Raw genomic sequence first — 22,280 nt, forward strand, 5'->3', positions numbered from 1 at the left:
AAATTGTTCTGGTCTTCAGAGAAGCAAGGTAAGCAAGTTCTCCGGGTTTTACAGCAATCCAGTTCAAATCCCTTTAAGATTCCAGGCTCACCACCCCACTTCATTGGAGAGATTCACAGTCTACACACCAGACAGGAGCAAGGGTAGCTACCAGAGTGTCAGAACTCAGAGCCAGGAACTCTTCTGAGGGCTGTGCCATTACTTTGTGGGTAGAGAAGAGACCCACATTTCTCTAATACCACAGACCAGAACAGAGTACATCACAGTAGAAAAGAGGGACTTCCCTGGTGGTCCAGTGCCTAAGACGCCACGTTCCCAACGCAGGGAACCCGGGTTCGATCCTGGGTCAAGGAATAAGATCCCACATGCCCCAACTAAGAGTTTGTGTGACACAACTAAAGATCCCACATGTCACAACCAAGACCTGGCGCAGCCAAATAAATGATGCTAACAATAAAAAAGAAGCAGTGGTTCCAGAAACTGTTTCAGGTATACATGCACATAAGGGTGTGTGTGAATGTATTGCGCCCCAGTGTGAAACACAGTTTTTCCCTGTGGAAGCAATCAAAGTTTGGGATACATACTGTTTCTAGTGCCTTCGAATCACTGGAATGATATATTTCTAATTATAAATATATTGCCATTTTGGCTTATCTATATAACCCAACTCACAGCCTAGAAACTGAGCACCCAAGGAGTTCCTACTTCTGCTGTTGCTGCTGCTTAAGGAAATGTTTTATGTACACAACAAACCAGAAATGGTACTGTTTGAAACACGATGAGCTACTCAGTTGTCATCTTTTTATTTTATTCAGTTTGCTCCAAGGGCAAAATCAATAGTAATAGTGATCACAAACATTATTTTGACTGGCTCACCAGCCTGATCAGTAAAACCTGAAAAACAGAAAATGTTACACAAGTTGCAAATAAAATACTCCTGGAGTTGACTGACATGATAGCAAGTGGAAATAATATAAATGCAACAGGTGTTAACATTTGGAACAGTACTTGTAACTTTCTCACTTCTAGACAATTCTAAGACCCTGTTGCAAACCCTTCAGGTATTACTGCTGATTTCCTCTGATATATAACATGACTTTACGGGACTCTTCCTAGGCCTTACTCCTGTTGCACTTGAGTGGTTCCTATCCCTACAGCACTGGCATATGCTGTCAGGATCTCCACTATCTGCTTAGTTTCTAGGGTCATTCGGGCTTCCTTCAGCCAGTCCTGGGCCACTCGTCTAGACTCCCCTTTCAGCTGATTGACAAACTTTGCTGCCAGCTCCAGGTCACCGTGCTCAATGCAATAGGAGGCATATGACAGTAGCTTAAATGTATTTGTATCCTCGGGGCAGAGCTCTGCTGGTGGCTTCAGCTGCTGAGGTGGGAACAGGAGCAGGGACTGTAAGTAGGAGAGGAAGTACTGGTATAAGCTATTTCTGGTCTCATCGATCATGGCTACCCTGCGGGCCAGTTTCTGGACAGCATAGAAACGGACTCTAAGGGTCTCTTCACTGTATACCCCACGGGTCAGGGACTCTGGAGGGAGGGCCGCGGTTAGCGCCTGGGCAAATTCACTATCGGAGCAGCTGACTCGGATGGCCTCAACTGCACTGCCCAGGGGAACCGTGGGCAGGTCTGCAGACGCCGTCTTCATGCGGTACCTCAAGGCTTCCACTGAGAGCCAGAGCTGGTGCACTTTTCGGGCCTCCTCCTCAGCAACTGCATGACCTACAGAAAAAGACAAGAGACTGTTTTCTCCACCTGACTACATGTCCTCATACATGCAGAGAACTGATGCACCTTCAACAAGCTGAGTCCACAAAAGGGGAAGATGGGGCTGGACAGAGCCTCTTGCTTCTGGTGCAGTCTTTCCTAGCTGGCCTCTTCACCTGAGGCCACGAGGCAAGACATACTTGGCTGAGGACGTGGTGGTGGTTTTTTTGTACAAATTTTCATCACAATTTTATTTGTAATCACTGGAAACAACCCAATGTCCATCAGTGGTTGAGGACTTGTTTTGACTACAGCCCTGGAGGAAGCAGGGCAGATGGAGGTACACAAGTGAGTCTCCCTTCCCTCTCCCTGTAACATCTGGGACAATGCATGGTATCTAATTCAGATATGTTTATCTCCAGAAATGTTTGAGAAAAAAACGTAACTCTTAATCTAGGCTAAGACGTCTATTAAGGCCATCAGAAACTTCCTGCAAAGGAACGGAAGGCTACTGGATCCTGAAATTTCATGAGTACTCAGTTTGTTCTACTAATCTGACAAAACAAGGTCCATCACACCCCAAAGAAGCCCATTTCATTAATATCTTACTGTCAGGACATTTCCCTCTCAGTGTGGCCCATGGGGGCTTCAGTGTAACTACTGTCCGTCTGGTGGGTGGAACAGCAAGTCACCCCCAGCTAACCCTATGACTGCAGGGCTGGAGATGGGTCAGCAGAGCCTTGAGGCCACAACACTGACCTTCTCTCCACTCAGCGCATGGGACACAACCAACGTGTGTAGGGTAAACTGCCACGTAAATGGTGACCTCATGCTGGTCACATAATGAGTATAACTGCAAGGTATTTAGGTTTAAGTTTTAGATTCCTTAAGTTTTAGGCTTCCCTGGTGGCTCGGATGGTAAAGAATCTGCCTGCAATGCGGGAAACCTGGGTTCGATCCCTGGGTCAGGAAGATCGCCTGGAGGAGGGCATGGCAACCCACTCCAGTATTCTTGCCTGGAGAATCCATGGACAGATAAGCCTGGTAGGCTACAGGCCATGGGGTCACAAAGGGTTGGACACGACTCAGTGACCAACACTGTAACTTTTAGATTCCTTTAAGTTTCCTCTCACAACTCTGTAATCCAAACTTAACCAAACCTGAGGCTAATTTTCTAAGAAATTGATAAAACTTATTAGAGTGATTTTGTCATCTTCATTCCCTAATGTCAATGCAGGTACACCATTATCCTCGTAACGAGAATTTACTCTAAGAAGTAGGGCTGAATGAAGTCAGCTGTAAGAGGTTCCACATGCTTACTCTGAACGGCCTGCTCGATTCCTCTCAGTCTGGCATAGGCAGTGTTTATATCCAGAGTGAAGTTGTCAACCTGCTCCTGACTGAGCCGACGAAACTGTAACTCTTGTTCAGCAAGCTTCTCAGACAGGTCCTGAAATTATAAACAGTTGACAAAAAAGTGACGCTTCCTCCACGTGTGTCACTTACTGGGCCACTAAGTCTTCCAACAACTGCTACGTTCAAAAGCAAAGAGGGCCTTTATCTCAAAACAGATGGCATGAAACTCCTACACTGTGTGTCCAGTTTCAAAAATTTCTTAAAGCTTATATCTGATGTTTAACCTTAATCTTCTACAAATTGACTGGTGGAACCTAATATTAGAGGAAGAAGACCAGAAAGAAGAAGTCTACTAAAATGAGAAAATGACAACTTTAGAAAATAAAGTAACTACATAGCTACCCATATTTACAATGAATTCAGTATTTTCTACTTTGAGTTCATTTTTTTCTCAGAAAAATACTCAACTAATAGAATTTAAAGTAATACACCTTTTCCTATTGGCATAAATCTCAATTTTCCAGAAGCTTTCCTTACTTAGAAAACCTCATTCCCTTCTTGTGAGACAAGATAACAAGTTAATGTATTATAAACGGCCTGAATAGAAACTAATTATGAAAGGTATCCTCATGATTTGCTGTATTTCCAAACTTCACCTCTCTGGGATGTTTCCTCAGACATAAGAATCTGAGAACTACTACGTAATCCACAGTTTGTGGAGATAAAGCAGGAAATACATGTGTCAAGTATCATCACCTACATACCTGAAACTCCTGTACCAATACTCCTTAAAGCTTTGAAGTCTCCAAATGACTAGGACATAGATATAAAACATATATCTGATCAGTAACACGCAGGTACACCTTAATGTAAAAAGGAGCAGATTTGCAAATATACAAAAGCCCACCACTTCACGCACCCACCCCTCAACCAGGACTTCCCTGGTGGTCCAGTGGTTAAGAATCTGCCTTGCAATGCTGGGCACTAGGGTTTGATCCCTGGTTGGGGAACTAAGATCCCACATGCGGGATCTTAGCAACTAAGGAGCAACTAAGTCCGCTCGCCACAACTGCTGAGCCTGCACACCACAACTAGAGTCTGTGAGCCTCACAAAGATCCCACATGCCGCAACTAAGACCCAACGCAGTCAAATCAATGAATATTTACAAGACAAAAAAGCTCCCCCCTCCCCTGCACTCCACGATGGGTACCGTTAGAAACTTTTCCCCATGCTTCCACACCTCATATGAAAGGACGTGGAGCACGTGAGATGAAAGCAGAGACTGTTTATAACATAAATGGGAAAAGAAGGCTGAAGAGGAAACGATGCTTTACAACAGGTCCTCACCTGCTCAAACTCAAACTTCAGTTCCTGCTCTTGGACCCTAAGGACGTCTCGTAAGTGATCCGTGTGGGCAGCAGCCTGCCGGCGAAGCTGGGTTCTCATTTCATTCTCCATGGCGTCTCTGACTTCCTCTACCTGTGAAGCCAAGCACAGTAATGAGGAGTTCTCAAATCTGCACAGATGCTTAAGCAAACGAGAAAGACTAGTAACAACGATGATGGCAGCCTCTTGGTCTGGAACCCCTATGATAGGCAGTGAACGTGAACACACTGTTTACTTCGAATGCTAATATGAATCAGAAAGCTAAGTGTTGGAAAGCGACTCAAATAAGGTCACACAGCTATGTCACATGGCTATGGCAAGATCAGATTCAAACAGGGGCTTCTTTGACCCCTCCCCCTCAAACTTGTGTTTCTTCCATATCACCAGGCTGCCTCCTAAACAAACACTGTCATTTCTTGAATCACAAACTCCCTTGGGAATTAAGAAATCCAAGCTCATAGAAAAAAGAACTATAAAGATTTGAGATCAAACACAGTCACTACAACCATCCGTGTGCCCTCAAGGAAATTATTCATCTTCTGTCTCCATTTTCTCCTCTGTGAATAATAATGCCTACCATGCAGAAGTGTTAAGAAAATTAACTAATATCTGGCAGTTACTGAACACAATCTCTCTCAACAAAGAAGTGTAAGTGTTAGTCACTCAGTCATGCCCAACTCTTTGCGACCCCATGGACTGCAGCCCACCAGGCCCCTGTGTCCATGAGATTTTCCAGGCAAGGATACTGGAGTGGGTTGCCATTTCCTTCTCCACTCAACAAAGAAAGCTGCTCTGAAACTGCTGGTTTTCATATGAATTTAGATTCACACAGGCCAAATCATGGCAAAACTGAAAAGTCTATCAAGTCTGGTTTAACAATTGGACATCGCTCATGCTACAAATTACTTAACACTAATTACCTGGAATTCATAACTTAATTTTTCTCAGAAACAATATAGTTAATGAATCCATTCAGTCAATGTGTAAATATTTATAAAGTGCCAGTCCTGTGCCAGGTACTGCCCGCTATAAGTGTGAATGAAATGGTGCTCAAGGCAGACAAACTTCTTGCACTATTGCCAAGGTATACATTTCAAGAGAGGAATGAGTGACATCTCAGACTGTGATACTTGTTTTTAAGAAAATAAATAGGGCAACAGACAAAAAAGTAATACAGATGCTCTACTTTAGAGGGAAGGGAATAGGAACGGGAGGCTGTTGGTCAGTTGCTCAGTTATGTCCAACTCTTTGCAACCCCATGGACTGCAGCACGCCAGGCCTCCCTGTCCATCACCAACTCACAGGGTTTGCTCAAACTCATGTCCATTAAGTTGGTGATGCCATCCAACCATCTCATCCTCTACTACCCTCTTCTCCTTCTGCCTTCAAAAAGATGTAGTCAAGGCACCAAAACAACATCAACAAAAAAACTCAGGAAACCTGTGAAATAAAACAAATAAGGGAAGCCTGGCTCACAGCAAACAAGACTGAGATCAAGGGCTTTTCAGGTATAAGTTACAAATTTGGATTTTATATTAAATGCAGTGGGCAGTCTGTGGAGAATTTTCAGCAGCACAGTGTCTGATTGAGAATATATTTTATAAATAAAGACCACCTGCCTGTGTAAACAAAGAAAGATGGGTATGCAAACAGGGAACCTGTCAAGAAGACAATGTGGACTAAGGTAGTGGTCACTGAGACTAGTGGAGAGATTGGGGATTTACTTTTTTTTTTTTAAATAAAAAGTTTTACTGGAGAAAAATAGAACCACCACATACACAGGGAAAAGAGCACAAAAATTCAACTGATACAGAACTGAAAGTCACAACTACCCAATGTTGTTTGCGATTACTCTTCAATTTCTTAAATGGCTTCCCTCAATATTTTAAATAGCCTTGCCAATTTTTTTCAGCTGAAATAGCATCAAGTTTTCAAAAAATTAAGAGCCTCAGCGAAGGGACCAGCTTTTAAGATAACAAAGGTGAAAAAAAAAAAAAACAAAGGTGACACCAAGAGTCTCCTAATAGAACCAATTCTACTGAAAATTTCCTGAAGCAGATAACTACTGAGTCTTGTAGAACAGTAGCTCAGAGACCATCAGGGATTAGTTAGAACACTGACTCAGACGGTCCAGTATGCAGAGAGGGCAAACAAAAAAGCTGCATTTCCCTGTCAGATGAATTCACGTAAGAAAACCAAGGAGGTGCTAAGAAAATACAGGCAATGGCTGCTCAAAATAACTAAGGCGGCATTCTAAATACCACATATCATTAGACAACAGTGTGTAAAGTGATGCAATTAGAAAACAGGCAACTTAAAAAAAAATATGGTCACAGGTATTGAGAACTCAAGGAAACAATCAATAGCAAACACAAGAGCTGAAAGTCTTCTCAGCTGAGGGTTGAAAGTGAAAGTGAAGTCGCTCTGTGGTATCCGACTCTTTGCGGCCCCGTGGACTGTAGCCCACCAGGCTCCTCTGTCCATGGGATTCTCCAGGCAAGGATACTGGAATGGGTTGCCATTTCCTTCTCCAGGGATTTACTCTTGCTGCAGAGCTTGGTAGACTCTCAATGGCCTGAATGCGAAAGTTGATGGAGGAACAACTAACTGAGCACGATTTCTAGCTTGATCAACTGAGTGCACGGAGATTTATTTAGAGAGAAACAAGCTGAGGGGCTGGAAAACAGGTTGCACAGAATCAAGAAATTCATTTTGAACCTGAAATGACTACTGAAAATCCAGCTGGAATCATCAAGTCAGCCCAAGAAACCAAGGCAGAGGTCAGAGCCTGCAAAATAAATGTCAGTGACATTGGCCACAGGACTAGCTAAGAGCACCTGGAAGTAGCAAGATGGATAAAAGGTTTTAGGACAATGCGAATGCATGCAGATATTTGATAGGCTGAGCAACAGAGGCCAAAGAGTGTCAGCAAGGTGGGGGAAGGGCCGGCAGAGTGTGGTATCTGGGAGTCTAAGGAAGAAAGCACTTTTAGGAGTAAGTGGTCAGCTGTGCAGCTGAGAACACCCGAAGGTAGAATGAGTAGCGAGGATCCTAATCAGTCAGCAGACACCTCTTTAATACACAATGTGCACAGGCAGAAGACCACAGCTATTTCATCCACGCTTAACTACCAACCACTCAGAAACACTCACAGAGAAAAATATTCTCAAAGTCCAACAGGGACTCCTGGGCTTCCCAGGTGGCTCAGTGGTAAAGAACTGGCCTGCCAATGCACGAGACATGGGTTCAATCCCTGGATCGGGAATATCCCCTAAAGAAAGAAATGGCAACCCACTCCAGTATTCTTGCCTGGGAAAACCCATGGACAGTGGAGCCTGGCAGGCTATATATAGTCCCTGGGACAATATATAGTCACAAGAACCGGACACAACTGAGTGACTAAACCACAGAAACTCTTTCAACACTGATTAAGGGGCTGAAAGGCTCCACTGGGAAAAGACAAGCTAGATAACCCTGGATGCTCGCACCTCGCTGCTTTCTGGCACTTCCACATCTGCTCCACATAAAGGCTCGCTGTGAGACCCGTCCTTCCCTAGAAGTTCTGACAAGGGCAAGGGCAGAAGCTCCACTCAAAGGTGGGCTGGCCTAATTGACAGCTAGTATTCTGAAGTCAGTGACTGCTGCTATTATTTTTTCGAAGTAGGTGATCAAGCTAGATTCACATAAATATGGTTAACTGCACTCATTTCTTCACCTTTCTGTCCTGTTCAGCCTGTATCTCACTTCTGTGATGCTCTAATGCTTTTGCCACTGCAGAGTCAAACGCCCGCTTTTCCTCCAGCTTCTGTTTCTCCAAGGCTAAGGCGATGTGCTGCTTCTCTGTGGCTTTCTGTTCGGCCAGTGCTCTGTTCAGCTGGTCAATGCGGCGATGCGCATGAGCAATCAGGGCGTTCAGGTCATCGGCAGACAGCTTGTCAGCTAAACCAAACCACATGAAAATGTCAATGATGTCACCCAAATCATACATCCAAGTAACTTGCCTCAACTGTCTGCAATTTAATTTCCACAGCTAGAAAGAAAAGGCAAGAGGAGCTGACATTTCATAAGAGATACAGAGGCTGCAGTATAATCAGAAATGCACAGCTCATGGCCAACAACTAGATATTTTCAATTCGAAGCAAAACTGTTCAGGGAGGCCTTCAAGTGTAGAATCACTTTTTTTCCAGTAACCCAAATTAGTAGTACTTCCAATCTAACCTAATAATAAACTGGTTTTATAACTCAATATAATTTTGTCTCTCAGGACAAGCTTACATACACAATCATTTTCTTCCAAGCATAACAGGAATCCAAATAAAGATTCTTTTCTGCTAAAACTTGACTCAAATTCAAATTCTCTCAGACTTTTCCCTAATCAGAGCTTTGTACTTTTTCTTACACAGGTAATATAATCCAGAACAGTCATCTGCAGCCAGAGCTGTCCATCAGAATCATTTTTAGAGCTTTTCAAAATAATCATACTCAAAGATTCGGACTCTCATTTTTTTTTCTTTCCCAATCTCACACTCCATAAGTGTTCTGAGATATTACCACAGGATAAGAATTACGGCTATAACAGCAAAATAAAGAATATGGGAAATACCATATGACAAATGACGCAATTCCACAATTAAGTAGATCAAAAAGCAAAAAAAGAATAAGAGATTTATAGACCAATTTCAATATGTGTAGCTCCTTTAGATATTGATTTGATCAAAAAGAACTAAAAAAAACCTCATTCTATAAAGTGGGGATATCTGAACTCTGAAGCAACATTTGATAACACAAAGAACTGCTATTGAGCGTGACAATGGTTTGGTGATAACATTAAAAAGTACAGAAAGTTTTTACAAGTGAAAGAATAGGATTTGCTTCAACATAAGCTGGGGGAATAAATGAGACAAAACCAGCCAGGTGTTGGTAATGGCCAAAGTTGGGAGACAGGTCCACAGGAGTTCATTACAATTTTCTTCTTAGTTTTTAATGTTTGAAATTTTATAAAATAAAAATTTAAAATATATATCTTCACATATATCACATCTACAGGTTGCCAATCACATGGTAAAAACATTTTTGTTCCTGAGAACATATGGATGACAAAATTATCCAAATTAGATTTATGGCATGCAACATAATTCTACTTTATATTAATTTTGATAGTTTAGTATGAGAATCACAGGCAAAATAAAGACTTGAGCCTTTTTAAGACTTAAAACACAAGTCTTTAAACATAAAATACATGTAACTACTCACCTAGATCAGAAATACCTACAAAGGAAAAGAACAACGGTTTGAGAAAAAGAAAGTACATGTATCAGTTATTAATCATTGCACAGAAATATCCAAAAGAAAACAAGAAGGAACCAGAAGCCAGTAATAGAAAAAGCACATTTTAGTATTGAAAAGCAAAATGATGAGTGTATTTCCTAAAAAAACTTTTAAAGGATCATAAAACAATATAAATCAAGGTAAATTCTAACATTTCAGAAAATCAGAGTCAATGACATTCAAAGTAGTTTTGGTTTCTGGGGACTCATCTCTTTTTGTAAAGCAATCAACTATATTTTTACACGGAAACTACAATTCTCGTTTATTCCCCCACTTCACATTAGCTCGCAGGCTATTTCAGGAAGTCACAGTCCATTAAGTCAACCACTTAATCTGGTTCTCAACCAAAGAAATAGGGAGCTGACCCAATGCTGCAGGAAGAACGGGCAAAGATGGACAAGGTAAATAATTGTCTCAACCTATAACCAGACTGAACTCTGTGTATTTCTCCACTTAATCCTTTCATACAAATCCTGATTTTATTTTCTGCTTTGACGAGAAACTGCTATCTATCTCCCTCTTAAGTGAGTCAACCACATGAAAAAAAACTAACTTCATGTCTGAGTTATTTTTTGACAGCCTTGATTCTACTTCGTGGCATTAAATCGTCCTGGTTGGCCCTGAAGCTGTTAAAATCCCTGCACTGGCTATTACCTGAGCTACTCAGACCAGCCTTGGTTCTGTGATGCAACTTCGACACCTTCACCCCAGAGAGGCCTGTATCACTAGTTCTTCAAATGCTACCTGACGTTCAGTTTCTAAAAGATGCTGGCATTTAGGGAGTACTATTTTGATCTTGTTGAGACTCCAGATCTCTGTGATTTCAGGCGCGCAGCTCTTCATGCAGGTGTGACTACTCCCTGCAGTTAAGATGTGTAATTGTTTAGCCACCAAATTCCCTGTAATCTGAGCTATTTGCAAGCTGAAGGCCACACAACCTGAAATTCCCTTTTCACCTAACATCCCAGGTGAGTTCTCAATTAGGCTTGTCACAGAGCAGTCACAAGGTATGCCTTATGTAATTCATTATGAATATTTTTAAAGTGCCAAGGGTTTTCAATAATTTTATATATAATAGGCAAATAGAGTCAAGGTTAAAATGTCACTTCACTCCCTAAGATTCCAAATTACACTGGGTGGAATTTGTGTTCACCATTGCTAAACTGGGTGTGTCACCTGTCACAGGTATGACTGAAATAAAATGCTGAAAACACTACACTGCACACGAGATAAAATAATGCATGTCAGAGGGGGTTAGACTAGAGAATGGAGCTGACAAGTTTAGATCAGATGATCAGTTGTTTTAAAAAAAACCTGAAAAAGTAAAATACCAGCACTTCAGTTGCACTTACTCATCCCCTTCCACCCCGGCAAGACTTCTGGAGTAATACTGTCCAGCTCTCGTTTAAAGTCGTCCCGGGCTTGGACCACGAGCTCATGATACTGAGACACGACCTTAGCCTCAGATTGAGCTGCCTGAACCTGAACAAATACAAGGGGTATGTGGTTAAAATGAACAAAAAATACCATAAACATTCCAAAAAATATAAGTCATATTCATGTATTTATTTACATTTGGTTGTGACTATATAAGTAATACACAGAAAGAAATCCAAAGGTCAGAGAAAGGAATGTAAGTCTTGTCTTTGTTTCCGTCTAATTCTGTTCAAATGCCATGGATAAGCCCTTTCCCATCTTCTTAGGCCACTGTCCCTCTTTCTCTGGGTCACGGAAAAACTAACCACACAGATCAGAAGTGCAGACAAAAGAGACGCTACAAAATGGAAATTTCCATACGCAGTAATGACCATAAGCAAACACTTACCTATTATAAAATGTATCAACAATACTGAACAATCCACTTCATGGCCAAAGCAAGTTTCTAAAATTAGTAACAACTAATATTCTTTTCCAGGGGAAGGAAGAAAGATGACAGGACTCTTAGTATTTTCCTGAATTCTTAAAAACCCCTTGACAAAACAACTATATCAAAAAATAAAAAATACTTATAAAAGACCTGAAAAACACACCTTTTGGACCACATTATCCAGATCAACTATCATGTTGTGAAGCTTCCCCTCTGCAGCGGTTATATGAGATTTGGCCCCAGCAACCTCTTCTTTCTTTGCATTTTCAATTACACTTTTCATCTTCTCTAACTCTTCTCTGGAAACCAATAAAACAAAGGTTTAGTATTAATCCTTGTCAACTTGATTAAAAAAACTGAAATCAATACAAGTTACAATTAAGTCTATGAAACATTTAATTTGAAACAACTACTCAATGCTTTTTCACACTCAACAGGCAGAGAAGTTTTCCTCACCAACAACTGAAAACACCTCGGTTTTTTAGCACCTCAAGCTAGATTTAAAGAGTGGACCAGATGAGTAGCACGGTATACAGGAAAAGACATAGGCTTCAGAACCAGGCAGACCTGGATTTAGCTCCCAGACCAGCCTGTCCTTTGTTGCTCACCCTGGCATAGGGATTAGAAGTAATTCATGAGCAGTACTTTGCACAGTATCTGCTACATCGAGAGCACTCAATAAACGGTAGCTTTTGCAAGGATTAGGTTGATTCCCTTGCCAATGAGAGCTTGAGGAAGACAAAGGCAAGGGAGCAAGTCGCAGAGCTCACTGAGCAGAGAGCTGGGTCTTCAGGAGCCCTCTCGATTGAGGCTGGATAGACTATAGTCTACGAACCACCAACACAGAACTCAGAGCCCTGACTCATGGTCTACTGATGTGATGAACATCATGCTGTCAATCTCCTAAAAGACATGCTGGCTTTATCAGAAAGCTTCCCTTTCTCTATCAGTTATAAATATTACATTAAGACAACAAATTTTTCAATCATAACAATTCCACAATGTTGATGAGAACCCCTTTTCAAATACAGGTTCCTATTGACAGAGATTGAACTTATATTTGGTTTGCTTGCTTGATTCTAGTTTTAGCCAACTTTCAGGAATCAAGGTCAAGGTAGCATAAAACTAGACCTATTATATGCTAACTACTTTGGTAGTTAAGGCAAAGAGAGTGTGACACACTCCTTAAATTCTGTTAAAACTGCTCAAGCCATCCCAGAAAAACCTTGAAATAATGGCAGAATCTCTGTAAACTACAGAGACATATCACCTAAGTAATACTGCAGAGAAAAACTGCTTTTTATACAACAAGATTGTTTACGTTAAGTTTCTTCCAAAATTTATTTTGGCCAGATTATATATTTTATTCTCTCTCTTCCTTTTAAATTTTCATGTTCCTAATACCAAACTACAGTGCAGGTAGAGAAGGGAAGGGTTTCTCTGCCTCCTCTTTCTATGTAGACAGTACAAAGAAAACAGAGCCAAAAGAAAGCCAGCAGGAGGCCCCAATTACTTGTCAAAGTCCATGAGTAATTACTTGGCTTTGAGAAGGGCATCAGCAGCCTCATCTACTGCCTTTCTGCGCTCCTTCAACGCGCCCTCCACGGTGCGCCACTGAGCTGACTTCTTGTCACCTGCAACCTAAACAAAAAGCTTTAGTTACGAACACATGAATAACTACTGGTACTGTCACAATAACATGACTAAATACAGAAAGTCAAAGGTTAAAAAAGTATATATAACATTTCTCCCAAACAGGAACTCTTAATCTAATGCTCATGAGAGGTTCAAAGAAGTCCATGAATCATCTCCCATCAACCAACCCACCAAAACTGTAAGAGTGTGTTCCAGTGCACAAACATGCTCTAAGGATAGATAATATTTTTACTCGATTCTCAAAAGGAGATATGAAGCAGAAAAGATGAATAAGAACAACAACTTGTCATGAACTCTCTGCTGATTAAACCTTTCTTCAACGAAGCACCAGTACTTAAAATTTTCTTACTTGCAGGTCTACTGAAATATTAATAATAGAACGTTTACACACTTGTGGGATCTCTACTCCTCCAAAACACTACCCCAAAGAATGACTCTCCATAATCTTTAAGAAGAAAATCAAGTCTTGTCAAGAACCCCACTCCACCTTGAGTTGGTTTTACACAATGTGGACTTTATGTAAATGTCTCCCTTGGAAATTCCTTGCGCAGGTTCAACATTTTTTGCTCTAGCATTGGAACTGACTGCCACCTTCTTCAGAGCTGGCTCCTATTTAGAGCATATATCATACCAAAAACAAAAACCATCTCTAGCAGAATAATCACACTCTGTGCAGCAAGATGCTCACACAAGAGATGTGTGAGAACCCTTGCAACTGAAGGCATGGCACAGATGAGTCCAGCTTCCATCCTGCCCCCCACTCTGCATCATATAAACAATGAGCAGAATGCTATTTGCAACTGTTTCAACTCTTTAAAACTACTTTTAAAATTAGTTAATACTTATTTTAAATGACCTTTCTTTCTCCCTTTCCTTTTGCCAAGTAGATATAGCTTAAAGTAGTATATTATGTGTAGATACGAAAAAAAAACCACCTTAGGGCTTACCTTCAAAGTACAGCTGACCCTTTAACAACACAGGTCTAAACTGCATGGGACCACTTATACGAAGATCTTTTTTTAGCAGAGTACTACACAGTCCATAGCTGGCTCAATCCTCAGATGCGGAAGGGCCAATTATGGGACTTGAGCATCCCTTAATTGTGGTATCCCTGGCAGATACTGGACCCAATCCCCTGTACATACTGACAGGTGACTATACACTATACCAGGACCTTGGTGAAAAACAGGAACATATTAAATTACCGAAAATAAAATATTTATTGTCAAGGAAAAAAATGACTACAGTAGTCCAGTAATTATAGTTCACAAGTCACCAAAGAGAGTGACTGCAAGGGCTGCTGCACACCCAAAACATGAGTGCCCTCTGAATTAGGTGTCATGGGCCTTGGATAACCAACCTGTATTTTCCCCTGTCAGAAACACAAGTGGTTTTGCCTCTGCAGCCCTAGGCATGCTACTTGAAGGGGAAGAGGACTCAGTAATGTCTCTGCTTTGGATCATTCACAAGCAATTCTCAACCTTATGTTCCCCCTGACATTAAGTGTGATCTTGATTTTAAAGGTACATTCGTTATCAACAGAAAGTTTAAACAACCAAGTTCCTTATGGAGGGTTAACCTTGCCACTGGACCATTGTGGCAGTCTGAGGAAGCCTCTCTGAATAACATTTTTAAATGCTTAAAATGAAACTACAAGATTACAGAGGAGCCCAATTACACTGAAATTTGATTTAAAAAAAATATGTATTTTTAAATTCTGTGACACACAAACCAAGGTCTAGTGGCAGGACTAATAAATACCCTAATCTAGAAGTAGTGATGGGCATAAATGATATTTCAACAGTCTGTAAGTACCACAATGTGACAGGAAAATCCTTGTGCTCTCTCTTGCTAATAAAGTTATGACTGCTACTAACACTACGGCTCTTGTTGTCAATATTCATAAATGAAGGAAAAGCTTCTGAGGCTAGAGAAAATAAAGATATTTTCCATCCAAGTTTAATGAGCCCCTGAATTCTACCCACAGACTTGACCTGAGGTTAAGAACTTTTAGAAGAAATACTTGGTACTTTCTTTTTTACCTTTTTATCACACTTTTGAACTTTTTATGTTTTACATAGATTGTGGTAAAGTAACAAAACAAAGTATTTCATGGTGCAAATAATCAAGTTGAGGTTTAGGTAAACTACCACTCTAGCCATCCTGCAAAATAAAATATATCAAGAAAGCATGCTGGGGCTTCCCTGGTGGTCCAGTGGTTAAGAATCCACCTGCCAATGCAGGGACACAGGTTCGATCCCTGGTCTGGGAAGATCTCACATGCCTTGGAACAAGTAAGCCCGTGAGCCACAACTACTGAGCCTGTGCTCCAGAGCCCAGGAGCTACCAACTACTGAGCCCCTGGTGCTGTAACTACTGAAGCCCACACGCCCTAGAGCCCAGGATCTACGACAAGAGAAGCCCACACACCACAACTATAGTGCAGGCCCTGCTTGCCACAACTAGAGAAAAGCCCGCACAGCAAGGAAGACCTAGCACAGCCAAAAATAGATAAATTTTTTCAATTACCAAAAAAAAAAAAAGAAAGGATGCTGGTTTGGGCCATGTCAGTATCTTGTCATGTGCAAAAAATTTTACAAGACCTTACTGTATACTGTTACAAGACCTTGACATTATATTAGGATAACTCTTCATAACTAACCCAAATAGACTCATGAATCATGTAAGTGTCAATGACATATCTGGGGGCCAAAATGTGTCTCCCTCTACTTGTAGAGATCCAAAGATAAGCTGTCCTATAAAATAGACACCAGATTCCCCCACGATCCCCTGGTCCAACTGTTTACAGGCACTGCCTTTTAGAAAGTAACTCAGTATATATTATAGAGTGAGCCCACATGCACCTACAGCTTTTTACTAGAAGAAACAGAGTTGGCATCAATTTTTAACATTCCAAAACTTGTGCTCATACATTTTTCTGGATTATTTTGTTAACACCAGCTAACTATGCCTATTCTGGTTAACTTCTACTATAAGGTATCCTTTAGTTGTAAAATCTTAATTATAATAGATTTTGTACTGTTCAAACCACATGCACCACATGTTATATGTTCAGTGGGGAGAGGAAATACCCTCTTATGTATAGCCTTCCACCAAAGTAGTATCATGGACATTTTAAAGCTTCTAATCACTGTCCTTCTAAAAGAACTCACTTGGGTTCAAACTCAATTTCCTGATATCATGCAACTTCAAGCTTTCTCACATGTGTAAAATCAGTATATTAAATATTCCCTGTGTGGTTTCTTAGAATGAACTCTAAGATTTAAGCTTTCTTCTTGGACTTTAAATAAAATAGAATCTTCTTTTAATTTTTCCAAGGTTGTAGTTACTTGGCTGTTTGCATCAGAAGTATAATTTAACTGCTTTGCGATGTATGTGCATATGCCTAAAGCACTGTAAAGTGTATTTAACTTTTTAAAAAAACCTCAGTCATGGTGGCAAAAGAACTTTACTGATGATGCAGAATCCCGATCCCTGAGATTTATTAGGTTCTCTACTTTATTTTATTCTTTAAATGACTTGATGTCAAGATGCACTTTTATACATTGAATAACTAAATGTAATAAAGGAAATTTACTAAGTCTCAGTATTACATTTTAATTAGTGTTACTTTATTCTTTGAAGTGTACAATGTAAAGTAAATAATCAGCATAAGCATTTAAAGTAGCTAGTGTTTTGGGAACCCTGGGATCTCTGTATTACTTCTTACAACTGTGTATCTATCTCAAAGTATCTCACAAAAAAGTATATTTTAAAAAATGGTTGGCAATTTTAAAGCACACACACAAAAAACCCAAACAACAAATACATTCAAGCAGTATTAAAACATTCTCATGTTACACCACATCATGGTTGTGAGATAAAGCACCATATATAAAATTCATTAAAAAGAACATTTCAAGTTTTCTTTTCTTTTTTCATTTTGCTTTGTTTTTCTAAAACGACAATCATTCTAGTTTGCTTTCACTTAGTGAGAGAAAGCCCAACCTAGGAGAAGAATCACGTATAACATTCTTGGCCCACCTCAGAATCATCCATGGCTGCTTTCAGTATGTTCGCGTGGGCAGTGACAGCCTGCACCGCAGCATTCTGAGCCACAATAGCCTGCTGAGTGATGCAGGCGGTCTGGCTCAGAGCATCTTCTAAGCTCTTAGCTAATGCTGAAGTTAAAAAAAAAAAAGTTAAAGACCAGATCCTTCCCCACCAATTACTTTAATCTTTCCCCTCTTTACCTGTGGAGTCCTGTGTCACATTTCCCCCCAAAATGAACAAACAAAATACAGTTTTAGAGAATCAAAGTTACACTTAAAAGTATGATAAAATTATTGAATCCAGGGACTTCCCTGGTAGTCCAATGGAGGGGGCACAGGTTCGATCCCTGGTCAGGGAACTAGATCCCACATGCTGCAACTAAGACCCAGTGTAGCCAAATAAATTTTCTTAAAAAATTTATTGAATCTAGATGATCAACCTATGGGGGTTATTATACTATTTTTACCTTTATGTATATCTGAATTTTTCCAAAATAAAACATGTCTGGGGTTTTCTATACACAAGGGAAAATCACAACAGGAAAGACAAATGTATGAAAGGATTGAAAGTCACTTAAATAAGTTAGTACATAGTTTAGAAAATAATCCAAAAAATTCTGTGAAAGCAATTATAACTACAATGAACAGCAAAAGGATAAACATGAAGATATAAAACAGGATGTCAAAATCAACAAATGTGGGGGAGGGGAGTAAGAAAACAGGTCTTTTAGAATGTGTTTGAGCTTATATCACTATCAGCCTAACACAAGTACATATAGTAATGGGCTAACATACTTGAAAATCTTGGTAACCAAAAATCAAAAAAACACGCCACAGATTCACAAACACCAAAAAAAAAAAAAGGAATTCAAGCATAATACAAATAAAAACCATCAAAACACAAAAGAGAACAAAGGAAGAAAGAAACAGTACATTAACTGGAAAATAAGGTTTAACATGGAGATAAATACATATACATCAGTAATTACATTAAGTGTCAACAGACTGACTAATCCTAACAAAAACAGAGAGTGAAAAAAAAAAACAAAACAAAAACAGAGAGTGGCAGTACAATGAGAATTCTGCTCACCACAACTAGAGAATAGCCCACATGCAGCAACAAAGGCCCAGCACCTAGAGGGGTGGGATGGGGAGGGAGGGGAGGAGGGATGTTCAAGTGGGAGGGGACATGGGCAAACCTATGGCTGATTCATACTGATGTTTGGTAGGAACCAATGCATTATTTTAAAGCAATTATCCTTCAATTAAAATTAAATAAATTAAAAAAAAAAAAAAAGACCCAGCATAGCCAAAAAAAAAAAGAGTTATAGATTGGATATTAAAACAAGAATCTACAATATGCTGCCTATAAAGACCCACTTCAGGGTGAAAGATACACACAGACCGAAAGTGAAGGGACGGGAATGGAAAAAGATATTTTCATTTCATGTGAATGGAAACAAGAAAGCAACAGTAGCAATATTCATATCAGATGAAACAAACTTTAAAACAAAGGCCATAAAGAAGGACAAAGATGGACACTATCTAATGATAAAAGGATCAATAGAAAAAGAGGATATTATACTCATTAATATATATGCACTCAATACAGGAAAACCTAAATATATAAAAGAAATACTAACATACATAAAGGGAGAATCTGATGCAAGTACACTAACAGCAGGAGACTATAACACCTCACTGCCATTAATGAACAGAATCCTACAGACAGAAAATCAGTAAGGCAACGGACACTGTAAATGACACAGTAAAACAGACTTAATTGATATCAATAGGACATCACATCCAAAAAATCAGAATACACATTGTTCTCAAGCATGCATGGAACATTCTCTAGGATAGACTACATAATTGCACACAAAACAAGCCCAACAAATGTGCTTATACCGGCCCATCTACTCTTTACACAACTTTAACAAACTAGCTTCCTAGGAATAAGACAGAACTAGCAAATTGAAGGAAACCAAGAACCACTAAAGGCAGAAAGACAAACAGAAATAAATGGAGAGAAGACAAAAAAAACAAAAAAACCACCTACAAACAGCTGTCATAAGAGTTTAAAACTAACAAATTTCAGTCCAGCAAAAAACTACATGCACACTACCTCCAGGGACATCAATATACTGCAGCATTATACAATAAACTATGTTCCTTCCATGTGCCTTAAGGCAGGAAAATACATTTTTAGATAACTCTTATCTTTTTTCTTTAAACCATCAAAAAACCAAATATAAAACTGAAACCTAAAAAGGAATAAGCCTCAGTTGGGTGGAAACCAGCAGTGTGTGGAACATTCCATCTCTCAACAATGTCATATAAGAGGACAATGACACTGAGTCCAGAGGCCAGGTAACAAACTAGAGAAGGAGCCATTTCCAACCTGCACAAATAAATGTGTAAGTGTAACAATTAGAAGACTCTTAGGCAAGTTGCCAAAACATAAATTATTCCCCTTCTGCAAAGTATATAGAATCTTCAGCACTAACCATACTAAAAACAAATGAAGGAAGTACATGTATCACTTGGAATTTACACCAATTTTACACTAAGAATAACCCCTTGTCACCTGGGTAAAAGTGTAGATGGAAAGAACACAAATGATGAAATAAAGGTGAGTAAGAGCAATGCCACTAAAGAAACCACAAACAGCTGACAGATGAGAAACTTGCGCGAAGGTTGAAGAAGAAAGCAACTGAGAGACATGACCCAAGTGCTTAGAAAGCATCCGGTTACATACACTCAATCTTAACTTGTTCTTGCTTCTCTTGTTGGGCAAGCCGTGCTGCAACTTCTTCAGGTGGCCGCTCCCTTACAGAAGTTGAGGATGCTTCCTCTTGCAGCAAAAGTAAATAAGAGGAAATCAAATTTCAGCACAGAATTTCAACAGCTAATGGGGACATAAAAATACCATCATTTGTATTTGCCAGCTATATCAACTTGAGGGCATTTTTGTGATAAAGATTATAAAACCACATCATGACTGAATGATTCCAACATGAAGAAATACAGGGTCAGCTCTAAAGTCCCTTGTTTTCAAAGATTTATTCTCTGAAATATCAAAAATTAGCTAAGCAAGACTGCAGACCTAAAGCCAGTATAAATATGCACTTAAGAGTGTCTAGCAATTGCCTAGACAGTACATAGTTTGATGAACACATCATTTATAAAACCACATGTACAGAGAATTTAACTACCTGAAGTTGCAGGCTTGGGTTTTCCTTCACCAGTTTCAGGGTGATCGGTTTTTACAGGTTCCTCATGCTGAACCACAGGGGCTGGGACCGACAGTGCTTCACCTGCTGCGGAGATAATTTGAGCTGCCTCTGTAGGTGCTATAAATATATGTCACACATGGTATATAGTTTCCTGGGTTAACAGAGAACACACAGGAATCTACTACTACTACTGCCACGTCACATCTGACTCCTTGAAGACACAAATGCTTGTGATGCCACTACTCAAACACACAAATTAGTCAGGGGCTCTGTCCACTGCATGAATCCACAAGCAATGAACAATGGTTGGGAAAGCACAAGAGAAAGGAATCTGGTCAGCATCCATATGTATTCTAACCATTATTCTCAGGCAAGGCGTCTAGTAATAGTACTAAATGGTACTAATACTTAACATGAGAAGGGGGCATAAGATTTACATAACATGTGAAAATAATAACAAAGGGGGGAAAAGGAGCCTATGACGAAGAAAGTAAGCAAAAAAAAGTAACCAAAAACCATTTTTTAACTGCTTTGAAAAATGGCAGAGATGAATGAAGAGGTGTGAAGAAAAACAAGATGGCAAGTTTAAACACAGAGAAAAAAGGTTCACAGCTTAGATGGTGAGTTACAGAACTCAGTCAAAAAACTTATGCCATAGACATATTTTTAAAGAAAGGAAGGTTTAAAAATCAAGAGCCTATAAATTATAAATAAAAGTGTTGATGGAAAGGAAAGTGATTAATTCTGAAGACAGAATAGATGCAGGGGACAATAAAATGGAGAAAAAAGTTTCTTAAATAAATTGAAGGTTCCACTTAAGAATTATAGTTGGATTATCACAAAGCCCGCTACCTGGTCTCCTCGCTCTGTCCTTGTTTCCTTTATCTGTCCTCCACAATAGCCAGTCGGCATATGTGCTTAGTTGCTTGGTCATGCCTGACTCTTTGTGACCCTATGAACTATAGCCTGCTAAGTTCCTCTGTCCATGGGATTTTCCAGGCAAGAATATTGCAGTGAGTAGCCATTCCCTTCTCCAAGGTATCTTCCTGACCCTAAGATCAAACCCAGGTCTCCTACATTGCAGGTGTATTCTTTACCATCTGAGCCACCAGGGAAGCCCACAATAGCCAGTGCCAATACTCTTATTAAAATAAAAGATATCAATCCCCTGACCCATAACCCTCCCAACAGCTTCCCACCTTACTCAGACTAGAAAGCAAAACTCTTACGATGGTCACCAAGAACTGACATGCTGGCTTTCTGCTCCCTCTTTGACCTCATTTGCTGTTCTCCGCTTACTCCAGCCAGCCCAGTTTCATTAACTCCTTGCTAGAACATGCCAACTCTTTGTACTAGCTAATCCTTCCACCTGGATGCTCTTCCCCACCAGTCTTTTACATGACTGACTCACTCATCTCTTTCTGGTCTTTGCCTTCCAGAGGAAACTTTTCCTGCCCACTCCATTTAAAACTGCAATATTCCCTCCCACATTTACCATTTTATGCCATCCTATACATAAATTACTTGTGCATTTATATACAATTTCCCTCCCCTCATCCCACTAAGAAATATGCATAGCTTTTGTATGCTTGTTTTTACTATTTTGTTCATGGCTATAACCTCAGTGCCTAGAAGACATGCACCACTTGGCACAAAAGAGATACTCAGTATTTACTGAAT

The 22,280-nt window shown here is 40.0% G+C and overlaps 1 protein-coding gene across 3 annotated transcripts in view; it reads right to left on the reverse strand.

The window, feature by feature from the left end:
* Nucleotides 1–779: 779 nt before the first annotated feature.
* Nucleotides 780–22,280, reverse strand: part of IMMT (inner membrane mitochondrial protein) — a 40,162-nt gene continuing 18,661 nt past the window's right edge. Inside the window, exons 5-15 of one of the 3 annotated variants that reach the window (XM_043468737.1) lie at nt 20,580–20,681; nt 20,123–20,218; nt 17,357–17,493; nt 13,194–13,297; nt 11,820–11,955; nt 11,142–11,271; nt 9,715–9,729; nt 8,177–8,400; nt 4,423–4,554; nt 3,039–3,168; nt 780–1,733 (exon numbers count right to left, since the gene is read on the reverse strand). In XM_043468737.1, the coding sequence (XP_043324672.1) occupies nt 1,120–1,733; nt 3,039–3,168; nt 4,423–4,554; nt 8,177–8,400; nt 9,715–9,729; nt 11,142–11,271; nt 11,820–11,955; nt 13,194–13,297; nt 17,357–17,493; nt 20,123–20,218; nt 20,580–20,681 (1,820 nt within the window). In that variant the 3' untranslated portion in view covers nt 780–1,119. Of the gene's footprint in view, nt 1,734–3,038; nt 3,169–4,422; nt 4,555–8,176; nt 8,401–9,714; nt 9,730–11,141; nt 11,272–11,819; nt 11,956–13,193; nt 13,298–17,356; nt 17,494–20,122; nt 20,219–20,579; nt 20,718–22,280 lie in introns of all 3 variants that reach the window. The other 2 variants (XM_043468736.1, XM_043468734.1) reach the window with 2 other exon arrangements.

Source organism: Cervus canadensis, chromosome 5, assembly GCF_019320065.1.
Source record: "Cervus canadensis isolate Bull #8, Minnesota chromosome 5, ASM1932006v1, whole genome shotgun sequence".
NCBI classification, from domain to species: domain Eukaryota; kingdom Metazoa; phylum Chordata; class Mammalia; order Artiodactyla; family Cervidae; genus Cervus; species Cervus canadensis.